This window comes from Dicentrarchus labrax, unplaced genomic scaffold (genome assembly GCF_905237075.1).
Source record: "Dicentrarchus labrax unplaced genomic scaffold, dlabrax2021, whole genome shotgun sequence".
Taxonomy (NCBI): Eukaryota; Metazoa; Chordata; class Actinopteri; family Moronidae; genus Dicentrarchus; species Dicentrarchus labrax.
Window position 1 is genome coordinate 22,728,260 of NW_026136703.1, and position 13,113 is coordinate 22,741,372.

The window sequence follows — 13,113 nt, forward strand, 5'->3', positions numbered from 1 at the left end:
TGTGGTGACAAAAGAGAATGTCAGTGTTTGTTAAGTTTATTCAAGGCTGAGTCTTAGTTCAACAATGCCCAAAACAAAATCACACAAGAAGCATCATACACTGCTTCCACTGGACATGGTTGTCTGAGTTCAGGCGCCAAGAAACGATCTGATGCTATTTTATCCCATGTGCCAAAGTCCACTGGACCCGTGACAGGAGCATCTCACCCACTGCTTTGCTATCGTTACATACCGGGTCTATTTTAGACCAGCTTTGCTTCTCAAGTGTGAAATTCACAATAACACTTGACATTACAGCCCACAAATTACATTACTTATAACACACACACTATTCTTTAGGATGTATGTTGTCTAATAAAGCAGTGGATCCCAACCTTTTTCCTTAAGGGACCCCTTTCCTATCATTGTGTAAACTGACGACCTTTGACATATTTTATGGCTATTTCATATTACACTCAATGCAATACAATACCAGTACAGAACAACTGATAAGCCGTACAATTACCCAAATAGTGAACTCAATAACTGCAGGAAGTTTGTGTAAAACAAACATTTTATTTCCTGTGAATGTAGCATTAGAGGTTTTTTTTATGAACTTTAGTTTTTTCCTCTTCCTGATTCTTTGCCATAGTTCTCTTAGCTCTTTGGTTGTTTAAACGGCATACTTTTCTAATGCAAGGTAAGGCTGTTTGAGAGTGAAAGCACTATGAATGTAGTTTGTGTCTTCAAGGTTAAGATTTTAAATAAAATTCTAAACTTTACAACAGTAAAACAGTTTTAGTTTATTCAGTTTTCTTCATAAGAATTATTGAAATGCTGAGATATAGGCTGTGTATATTTTTGTGTGTTTTGTGTGTTGTGTTTTCTTACACCCCTTTAAATCAAGAAACCCTCGTGACCCCTTGTGAAGCTTTTACGATCCCCTAGTAGGGAGCTATGATATGACAGGACATAAAAGCTAGTCTTCTCCAGCATCAGTTTCGTCACATGGATCCTATTTTGGACCCGCTAAAAAAGACTGTCCCTCAGTATTCTATCATAATTTTAAAACCATACACATTACTGTTTTATAGCTACAGCTATAAAGGTTCGTCCTTCTACCCAAGTTTATCCAAATGTTTTGTCCCCGAGCAACAATAATGAACACCATATTAAATAATGAGGATTCCATATTGAAAACTTTTTACGATATAATTTCCCAAAGTAATATTTTCATTATAATATCATCAGTATCATAATGTTTTAAATAAATTATACCATAATTGCAATATCAGCACTGTTACCACATTTTGCCAATTTATCCTGCTTTGTAAGAAAATAAAACTTGCTCCCTAACCTCTTCTCTTCTTCCCATGTATTTCTATATTTCTCCCAGTATTATACGTAATATTTTATTGACATCCCAGATTAAACTTAGTCAAAAAAGTAAATTATGTGTTACTACATCAATCATAAGTGAGAAGCAAAATGTAATGTGCTTGTAAAACAAACAATGTCTTACAAACAACTCTAAACAATGTGGCTGCTTAAAAACAGATTACTGCGGTGGCACAACTGAAACATGACACAGCCGCATCCGAGCTGAGGGTGGGATATCTGGTCAAAACCCAGTTTAAAACAGCTTTCACATTTCATGTTGTCCCCAGTGTAAAGGTAGTGTTCTTCAGGCAAAATATTCTTGTGTATGGAAGTAGAAAAGGATACAACATTTACCAGCTTGCTGGTTAATCCAGTAATAAGCGTAATAATCCAGTAAAAAGCCGCAAGTCCTCAGCATCAAAGATGGAGACAAAAGCATAAAAACAACCATCTGGAGTGCCACCAATAAAAAAGAAGATATACAGGACGATTTACATGGGAAGAAGAAAATAAGAAACAGACTAAAATTTTTACTCATTAAAAACATTATCTCCTTCTCCAGTGACAAACCTCTTTGTACAGTAAACCACTTATATTAATTGTGCTCCACAAAGGGATCGCTACTTGATGTTCTGTAATGGGCTTTAATGAGTTAATCAGTGATTGCAGCTGCAGATTCCCAAACAACAGAGCAACAACCTGTCATTAAAAATGATCCTGGTTTGCCAACTTCAAATTCATTTAAAGCATACCAGCTTGTTTTCCTGGTGTGCAGGTGTTTATGCATGACAGCAGTCAATGCTATGTCTGACTAGTAATACTTGTTATAAGGATGTCACTTAGTGCTTAATACTGGAAATGTTTTTTAGGAGACTGTCCTCTCAAGGAATCAAAATATGATAGAATGGGTTAACAAAAAGTAAGACATTAACGTGGGGCACTGCTGTTCATTTCCAGCCAACAGTCATTATTGTTTTTCTCTTAGCCTGACATTCCCTAATCAAGTGTTTATTATAGTAACCAGGAAGACGAAACACTTACCCAACAAAGTAGTATTTTAAACCATAACCACAATGTTTCCCTAAGTACTTATTTTAACCCAAACCCTAAACCTAACCAAGTTTTGTGCCTAAACTGAACCTTTACCATAACCTGTTATGAGTTATTAATGGTTGCAGACATAAGGAAAATTCAAGGGACCAGACACATACCATAAAACTAAACAATGAAATCTTGAAATCCAAAATTGCAACACCACACATTGACCAAACACTGGCTGTAGATCATGTCCACTACAGTTTCTCCTACAGGCTTGGAGCAGGAGGGTCAGAAGAAGGCGTTGTAATCTGCAACTACACTGCTAGATGCCACTAAATCCTACACACTGGTCCTTTAAATGAGAAACACCCACATAAAAGCACTTATGTTGCTCCTTGAAGGAATAAAACTCGTTTATTTTTCAACAGTTACTTTTAACGATTTTGGAAGGCACAAACAAATTGTGTCATCCTGCCGATGCGGGCATCACATCAGAAAACACTTGTTGTTGTAAAGAGCAGTTAACTTTAATTTAATTAATTAATTTGAAGGACCAGTTGGTTTTTATATGTTACATATAACAGTTATTTTTACAAGGATGGACCAACTGAAGTCTCATTCACTTCTCATCACTTCATTTTAGGACCTCCACATGATTCAAGCTGAGTTAATGTGACGTCGTCTAATAGTGTCTAAAACCCATTTCCATTGCCACGATTGAAGCTGCTGCACACACAACACACATAACAAAACATACAATTGAACAAACATGCCTACTTTATTCAGTGACTGACCAGGTGTACAAAGGTGTGAACTCTTCTCTCTTTCTCATTCTTCACTCTGCCACTTTTTCTGTGTACCACCAAGAATGCTTTTGAGGGGTTTGCCGTTATCCCCATTTGTAAAATTCATTGAGTCGAGACTACAAAGACGTGCAAAAGCCACAGAATCCTTGGAGAGAGATCAGGGAAGCACTGTGATGGAGCCTAAAGGAGGCTATGACAGCAGGCTTTTCGCCCGGCCTTCGAGTGTGGCCATTTGGAACTGCTATAAACCCTTTTTGCGTGAGGATGTAGTTGGACGACCCGTTATGCAACCAATTTCCCTTCAGAAGAAATCTGCCATGAAGTTGCTGGTGAACATACTATAGAAAACATGCAGGACATACACTTATATACACTATAATACACATGAAAACTAAAACAAATCAAAGAAAGAAGCAGCAGATAAAAATGATGCACATTTAGAAACCCAAAAGGACAAATTAGAGTTTTATCTAGGAAGAGAAATAGCTGTGTTTAGGCTATATTTAGACAAATTGCAACACTTTGTATCCATTTGAAAGAATAGTTGCCACCTGACATGCATCATTCAATGAGATAATGACATTTGTTAAAATGCTTTTTTCTCTAATTAGCCAACTCTCGATGAGAATAAAATTTACATTATCCTTTGAGTTAAAGCTCCCAGCGTAGTCACATATGTTTTTCAATTGCTTGATGGATGTCTTGTTTTTCAATGAAATTCCTCATGTGCATCCTGCATCCAGGACTCAAACTTGCCAAGGAAGCTCCTGTGTGCTGTTTACTGTAAGCTCCTTAGAGACCCAGAAAAACAAACCTCAGACTGACTGGCCTCATTTCCCTCCGTCTGAGCAAAAAAAAAAAAAGCCCCATTCCTTCTGCCTGAGCAAATGGCTGAAGCCAAACAGCGCATACAGTACGTGATAATAAGGATGAACAAGTTTCTAATGGGAAAGGCGATTCATGGACCAGCGGTGCACGTCGCGCTCTCATCTCAATTGGAATTCAGACTCGTTTGCCAGGCACAGGCAGGCCACAGTTCTATTTTGGGGAGAAAGTGTGCGTAATGATTTGGCAAGGAGAGTTTGGATCCGAGCCAATAATTGGGGAAATGAATCCGCCCTGGGAGAGCTCCTGAATGTTTGTCTTTCCCCCACGTTCCTCATGTAATCACAGCGTACAGAGAATGAAATGTTATTCATTTTGACTGGAGCCAAAAGACTCTCCTCTCCTACGGTGATGGTTCTCTTTTACAAGTGGACAGCATGATCGTCAATTAAATAAATCCTCCTGGTCTCTTTTCGTGCTTACATCTTTTTGCGACCGAATTCAGCATTATTTTGCATGCAGGGCCCCCCCTGTGCTGTTGTGCTGGGGCCGGCTTGCTGAGACAGGACTTCAGATGGCCTTTGATGACTTTGTAATTGAACGTAATTTGGTTTCCTGCCTCCGAACTAATGAGGTGGACAGAGAGAACAGTGGCAGGGAAGAATACAGTCGTTTGCAGATAGGGGAAGTGGAAGAACTGCAGAAAAAATTTGTCTCTGGAGTGAGTGCGCTCAGGTTTTAAAAACAGCTGTCACCCTACCTTACCTCCTCATCACAGTGATAATAATCACATCACTATGCAGAACAGCAGCTCTGGACTTCTTCGTTCTCTGAAAGCTGAGTGTGTCAGGGAAAAAATGATAGGACAGATGGAGGTGAAGCTCATTTATTTCTGCAATTATTTAAATTTTTCTGGAAGTTAAATTGGTAGTGGAAAAGGAAAAAAGTGAGCGCAACCAGCCAAATGTCAGGAAGGTTTGGGACAGTAAGGGGGTGTTCACAGGATGTGCTCTGCAGTGTGGCTTTGGGGGAACCTATAAAGTCAGTAAAAGAAAAAAAAGAAGCCCTTAGGGAGAAACTTAAAAGTCAAAGAGATGCGAGATGGAGGTGCTTAAACAGCCGTGTCCAAACATTTACAAAGGAACTGTCACAACAGCTTACCACTGAAGATATCAATTGGCACTTCATCTCTGCGTGACTGCGGGTGGCGAGGCACGGTGGCGAGCAGCTGGAGTTGCACCCCTCACTTCTCTCATCCGTCAGCCTGCCAGGGGATTGCTGCACGCTGCCGAGCGCTAACTGCACACTTTGAGCGCTGCAGCACACTTTCCCACCTGTCCTACCAACGCTAATGGCCCACAGCACCATTAGCTGGTCCACAGCCTTTGCTGCGAGGTGCTGATGTATACACACCATCAGCCTGGCTCAATCTGTTTTCCTCACTATTGACTCGTTGCTGTTGTGTTGCAACTTGCAGATTCCCTAATTAGCTGCAGAGCTGGCAATGAGCACACAGGTTACCCATCCACCACCTCCATGTCTGTCTGGTAGTTGATGCTCAGTGTTGCACCAGTGGAGGGAGTCGAGTCAAGGCTCTGCATTGATTGCTGCAGAATTGTTTTTGCAAAGGTAACCTACCTCAAGAGGATGGATCAATTTGTTATGATCCTGTGAGAAATCAATGTTTGTGTGTCACACCCTGATACTCCGCTGAAGGCTTTGAAATCCCATCACTAATAACCAGTGAGTCGCTTCTGAAATCGGTGGGTTTTTGCTGGGAACAGATGGAATAATGGTGTGAATTTCATTTCTAAGGACCCACATCCATCTTACAGTATAAGCTGGGAATATTAATTGATGAATCTCTCATTCATGTCGTCATTTGAGCATATTTTAATTGAAGTGACTTTCATGCAAATGTAATTGCTGCCGAGTAGCCCATTAGTCCAATGAAAATTAATGCTTATAGAATATTAATTCATTGTATGATTATAAGTCATTCTGGTTGTGGTAACTCCAAGAATGTGATGTAATGAGTGTCCTTTAGGGTGTATAAAACCATATAAATCCACCAGACTGTAAATTATTAAAATATATAGTACAGAATGTACATACTGTAATATTCCTCCCATTCAAAGTACTGTAAGTGGCCCATTTAAATATTCACCATGATCATTATATCACACCATTACGGACAACTGAAAAATGAGAAATTGAAAGGCTGACTGATGTTTTTAATCTACTTTTAGTGAACTAAGTCAAAGTCCAATTTCATTTTTGGAAATTGTTGTTTTTTTCAACACCATCCCACTTTAGTGTGTCAACAAGGAAAAGAAAAGGGTGAAAAAAGTCGAGAGAATAGAGACTCGTTAGGTTGTATCTCACACTCACAATCCTCTTCGTTATATACTTGTTTTTAGCGCTGACAGCAAAGGCGTAAAACATTATCTGTTTCGGTCAGATGAGGATTCAAACCTGAAACATCGAAAGCATCTGTTTATTCATTTGAATTACATCCAAACTTTAACATCTGTTCATTTTACACCTGTGAAAGAGGGAGAAAGATCTCTGAAGATTCACTCGAGCCATCAATATAAATATGCAACTGTTCCAACAACTTAACAAGAATGAATAACACCCGGTAGTTTGTGTAAATACAAATGCTTACAAGGTACTGTGAAGATTTGGCAGCAAGAGATTGAACCCTGGTCCCTGTCATTTGTTTGCAAGTCACTGTATATGAGTGGAAGAATGTCATGCCATGTATGTAAAATAAGTAAAAAAAATTGGGGCAGCAGAACAGGCTGAAATTAACATGCAGTATTTGGTGCTTCAGCTTCCAAATGTTAGCTATTTAGTCACTAATTTTGTCTGCCATTTGGTGTTTGGCAGGAAGTGTATAGATTTATCAGAGCTTGTTAACAGGGTTATAATAATAAGGTTAGCAGGCAGACATTTTTGATGGTAGCTTGAAAATCAAAAAGCAACAAGGACACTTTCTTGAAGGAGCAACTTGGTAACGTTCCTTTTATCAATGACACACGTTTTTTTGTGTACAATGTGAGTGAAAGATGGATGGATGTCCTACCTGCTGTACTTTACCATTTGCATTGCCTTTGAGCCTTACCACCTTCTTCTTCACATCACAGTCCATCAAACATGCTCTAAAAGTTTTAAACTTAACACGATGGAACACGCTTGAATTTAAATTACATCCGCTCTACAAAGAGGTTTGAACTGACAGCAGAAAGATTGGTCCTGATTTCACAGAATGTTGCAGGTAGCGGCAGAAGGAGATGACATAACTTTAATTTTGGGGCTTTTGTTGAACATGCATTTTCACTGTTATTGCTGGGTGGCAAATCAAAATCTATTTAACATCCCCAACGTTTGGTGATCGGTTGTTATGACTCAGCTGTTGTACTACTGTAACCTGTTCAGTCATTTCTTAGCTTTTCCTGTGGGCTGGATGTTTACCACCCATGACCAGTGGACAGCCATATTCAGTGGACACCTTCATCGTCATTCATTTATTTTATCATGCTGTTAATATGAGAGAAACTGTGCCCAGCGTGGGCCCTCCTTTTTCTCCTCAAGTGTTAACAGATAGTGATGACAGTGGCAGCAAGAACCAATCAGTGATCTTTCTTGTTCCTGTCTGAACAGCAACTACCCTCCCAACAAAAAGGGCACCAGCCCACAGAAAGTTGTAATGCTTTTATGGTAACCCTGGATAATATTAAAATGGTTAGTTTCATTGTATGTGTGTAAAGTATTACCACTACATATCTGTTATAAAAGCACAAAAGAAAGAAACTAATACATTTAAAGGGCACGTAGATGCTAATTTTCTAGCATGTAGGACAGCTTATATGGCATCTTGTTTTCTCCATTAGAAGGGCAGTCTTTTGCACATTGGCATTTACTATTCATCACTTCTGTTATTGCAGTAGAGGAATTTGAACACTTTGGCGCTTTGTGTGTGTCGAGGCTCCACTGCCCGTGACCCTATGTGTGGTTCTCATATTTTACTAAAGAGAGAATCCTGCCAGGTTGAGAGGGTCTGAGAGTGTATGTCCTTGGTTTTCACTGAGTGTATGAAAGCACTGGAAAATATAAAGCATAATTCATATCATTTTGACCTTACTTTAAAATCAATCAGCATTGCATTACATCAATCATAACTTGCATCTAGACTTATTAATTGAACAAGGCATGAATTTTAACAAAGTATGAAGGGCCCTCATTTACACAGCAATATCCACCATAAGGTACAGGTGTTTTGAACAAATGAAGCCCCAAAGGATTCTGGACTTTCTATCAACTCTCCTGTTAGCTAAGGCTACTCAGTGGGTTAATGGGGAGAGCAACAGTTGTGTGTGTTTGTGTCAAGAAAGAAAACCAAGAGCCACATAAAGAAATACTTATCAAAGGCACAAAATTCTGTGGTTAAATAACATCTTCTCAATTTTATCTCAGAAATATCAGTTCACACACAGCTATGTTGATCAAATTAAGCTCATAGTGGGGTCTGATTACATTTAACAAAATCCTTTGTAATTCCTTAAGCTACACAACTTAATTACCACAGGCTCACCTTTACTCTCCCACTCTCCCACTCACCCACTTACATTTACAATCATACTCTCTCACATTACCCTTTTTAATCCCCGTTTGGGACAGTCATTTGGGAGTCATAGTTAAATTCTACTTCAAGTTTTTATGTTCATGGGCTTGCACCTTTGACTTTTTATCAAAGAAACAGAGAGTTTCTAACACAGTTGTTAATGTTTTTCTACCGATTAGTCAACCAGGAGATTTTCATGCCAACAATGTGCTGGCATCAGTCAGAGCGTCCTTCAACAACTCCAGCTAGTGCAGAATGCCGCTGCCTGAATTTTAACAGGCAAGACAAGTGAAAAAACACCCGCTACCACTGTTGGTCCTAACCATAGTTGCAGTGGGTGTTTTCTGCCTTCTGCCTACAGGGGGCAGTAATGAGCCCATTAGAGCTCAAGCACTTTAAAAACTAATGTTGACAAGTTACACAAAGATGAGATTTATGCTTAATTACAATACAAACACCAGTAGTATACTGTCGTTCTGTTTCTCACACACTACCATTCTTACATAATAGTACTGTCTCACACAGGCATTGAGCCTGTTATTTCTTCTCATACATAGTACTACTCTCTCCACATAGATTGTAATTTGTTTCTTAGACATACTGTCAATCTCACTTTCACAAAACATACAACAGTTTATTTCTCAATCACACCACTCCTGTCTTGCACAAGCAATAGAAGGAGGGTAATAATGGTGTGTGAGTATTATTTATGATCTATAAAACTCTCCTGCTGTGCTACAGTCTTTTGACAATAGCACACTATTATATTTACATAGAATTCTCTATGTACATAAGTGAATAGTGAATGGGACGGATTTTGGATGAAGTCTTTGTGTTGAAAACTGGCTGGAAGGTCAGAAGTGAGTCAAATTTACTCAGTGTCTGGGAAATGTTCACCTCAATCTTTTCATGCTACCCTACAGCAGTTTAGGTAAGCCAGTCAGCGAGCCTACTGACCGGCAATGGATTCAAAAGGAGTCATTATTTATATTATGACCAGAGTTCTCCTTTTGCCATTCAAATTTGCCATTAAGTGCATAATATTTGACTTGCAGCAGCTATTGCCTCAGAGATTTCTGTAATTAAACCAAACCTTCAGTCTGCCACTGACTGAGGCACTCTTCTGTTTAGCAAAACAGGCTTTCCCATCTTCCATTTACATTTTATACATAGCAAAGAGAATTCCTGCTCTCACAGCACTCCTTTCTCTCTTGTGTAATGGCAGAAAGCGTTCAAGACTGCAGACTTAAGAATAACATATTTAAACCTATTCCCCAGGCATATGAATAACATATGTTACTCCGTTTAGGCAGTTTCTTTTACTGGTGGCCCAAAAAGGTAACAAGATATATACATTTGAAAAATATGAGCTTCTATTATTCAGAAATCTTCCTTTCTTTGGATGGATGAGCATTTGCTGCTGTTTCAGGGACAGTTTTTCTCTTTGACTTCTGATGCATCACTTCCTGTGAGAAGAAAAGTATACATAGTTTTATTTTTATTTCTGGTGAATGAGCAGATCAAAACCAACATGGCCTCTTGTATGTGTATTTTTATTCAAAAGTCTTTCCAAATGCAGTTTGAAATGAATGCTTCAGACCAAAGAGAGTACAGTCACTAATTCAGTAGCCTGATGACTCACTCCAAGTGGTCCTCACACAGTGCTACACTGCATCATTTTAAGGTGACCAATCACATTACAAAGAACCATACAGAGGTAAAAAAGCAAAAGGAAAGTATAGGTGATGGCTGGTGCCATCTGTTAAACTCTGCCTATAAACCAGGGGTCTCAAACTGCTGGTCCTCCATCCCAGTCCCTAGTGGTTTTATATAAATTTAAACTTACCCTTAATATACAATTAAAATAAATAAAAGAAAGAGTATTGGTAATGGCAAAGGTCCAAGGTGCCTGCAAATGTTTATAAATGGTAGATTAAAAAAAAGCAGGTTCTGGGCCTTTATTTGTTGTTTGGTTGGGAACAACAAAGATGATATGAAATGATAGTGTAAAAATGTATAGGAACTGCATTTGCATTTCTTTAAGTATGAAGTAATGGAAGGGTTATATTTTCAGAATATTGTGCTTTCCTGAAGTACTTGAACATTGAAGTGGCCCTCCTGTGAGAGGACAATACCAGCAGTGGCCCCAAGCCAAATTGAGTTTGAGACCCCTGATTTGAACACAACATCTGCTGCTCTTCTGTTGTAGAAAATGCCATCCTGGCCTTTGGGAACGGATCGGATGTGAAAACGGGCTCCAGCCAGCCCGGGATGCCCAGTCCAGCGACGGACAACCAGAGCCCGCACTTGGCAACCACCGCCCCGGGCGTCTCCGTGGAAACGGAGCAGAACATTCTGAGAGCACAGATACCTACTCAGGTGAGACGAGATGGAAGACTGAAAATGTGATGTACAACCTTTTCCAAACAGGGAGGCCCTAATGGAGGCGGCCTCGCTCAGAATTGGGTCGCACTACACTGCAGATAACTCGGGGTGTTTGTTTTATTCTGCAGGTAGCAGCAGATGGGTGGGATTTACATTATCTGCATAATTCAGACAGTCAGGTACAAAGTCAGTCACACAAAGACTGAGATGAAGAGAACTGAAGCTGTGTTTGTTTGTTATCACGTACAAAGAAATCCCTTTTTGTGTCCAAATTCTAGGTGTAAGAAGTTTATATTATGCAATTTAAATTAAAAAAAGGTGTCCTTTTTATACGTTTACATTCATTTGGCAAGCGCTTTTGTCCAAAGCAGCAATTCATGACACAGTAGATCATATAGAAGCCTTCAAGAGTAAGTGGCAACATGCTCAGCTTCAATGAAAACGACTTTTTGCCAAAGAAATGTAAAAAAAAATAAATGAAACAAAGATGTAACACCTCAACCCCCGTGCTAAAGGCGAGTGTGGCTCTACACTTCAGTGTCAGTAGGGACAGAAAAATAATGATCCATAAGTTTCCTAAATGTCAATTTCCTTCTCATTAGTGTTAAATCCATATGGGATTTGCGAGTTAAATAAAATTGTGACAATGATAGCCAATTATCTAATTATCCTTTTGTGCACAAACACTCAATAAAAACTGCGGTTTGGTAATGATGCCTCACATTTGATTATCAAAACGTTCAGATGAAGATATGTGCTCAGGGCAAGAAATACTGTATGTGTGCCAATACATTGGTCAGGCTCTACCGCTCACTATAGACTAACCTATTGATGTTTATCATGTAGAGAATTCAAGTAAGTGAATGAAAGAAGCTTTGAAGCTTTAAGATTGGATGTAACTTTATTGATCCCAGAGGGATCATTAGATCTCTGCAGCAGTAAAAGGATTCAACGCACAAAGCAGAGCATAAAACAAACACCATAATGAGAATGAAAGAGTTAAGTCAATTAATACAAGCTGCGGAAAACAATGTAAACAAATGGGTGTTATATAAGCTTATTCTATTGATAGTTTACACACATTAACCAGACTTTACTGGAGAGGAAAATACAGGATGACTACACGTGAAAAACTGACGGCACAGTTTCATATAAATGTTATTTGCACCATGATTGCAAATATAAACACAGCCTTAGTAACTTAAAATGTGCAATATGCTGCAGATAAATATATATGAGAAGATGCCATACAAAAGTGTCTGTGGACAGATGGAAGTTCCTGTACTTCAACAAACTATCAGCTAATGTAGAAACACTAGTGATGGAGTGTCAGAAGTCTTCGGGGGGTTCTGGGTGCTGTAGTTGTTATCCCACATCTCTAAAAGTGAACAATCAGCGTGAACACAAAACACTTGAATTGTCTCATATTCATAACTGCTTCATCAACAATATAAACAGGTTCTTCAAACATAATTACTGTAGCCCATGCCATGAAGTGGTAAAGTAAACAACTATTAAACTCTGTTGAGCATCAATTTTAATGTGGACAGCCTGTTCTGCATTAAACATACACACAGTATCTCCAATTTTAATAATGAGGTGAGAATTATAAATAATATAATTCACTGCAGGCTAAGGAAATTTGTTCCATGCATTCAGCATGGGAATCGGGAAAAATGCTGTAGATAACATAATTGACAATCCGCCAACAGATATAAATAAACTTCACAAGCTAAATGTATAACTAGGCCACTTACTTATTTCCAGAGGGAAAGCAGAAGAAAAGGGCCAAAAGCCCAAATTACATATTCTCGCCTCAGGTCCTCTGAAGCCCCTCGTCCCACGCAGCGATTCTTTCAACAGTCTGTATCATCCTCTGACTGCGTTAGACTTCATATTATGGTACAGAGATAAAGTAAACAGGGAAGTGACACTTTGCTGAGCACTGACATTTCGTCACCTGATCGTCGAGTTTCAACTCAGGATCAAATAAAGTGTCACTGAGTCGACACCAGTCGGAGTTAATTAATCCAGTAAATGGGCTCTGGACAGCTGCCTCAGAGTCATATCATC

The 13,113-nt window shown here is 39.1% G+C and overlaps 1 protein-coding gene across 3 annotated transcripts in view; it reads left to right on the forward strand.

Annotated features, from left to right (window-relative positions):
• gfra4a (GDNF family receptor alpha 4a) overlaps nt 1–13,113 on the forward strand; it is a 137,150-nt gene that overhangs the window by 117,834 nt on the left and 6,203 nt on the right. For all 3 annotated transcript variants that reach the window (XM_051381806.1, XM_051381795.1, XM_051381815.1), the window contains exon 7: nt 10,865–11,034. In XM_051381806.1, coding sequence (XP_051237766.1) covers nt 10,865–11,034 — 170 coding nt within the window. The remainder of the gene's footprint in view (nt 1–10,864; nt 11,035–13,113) is intronic.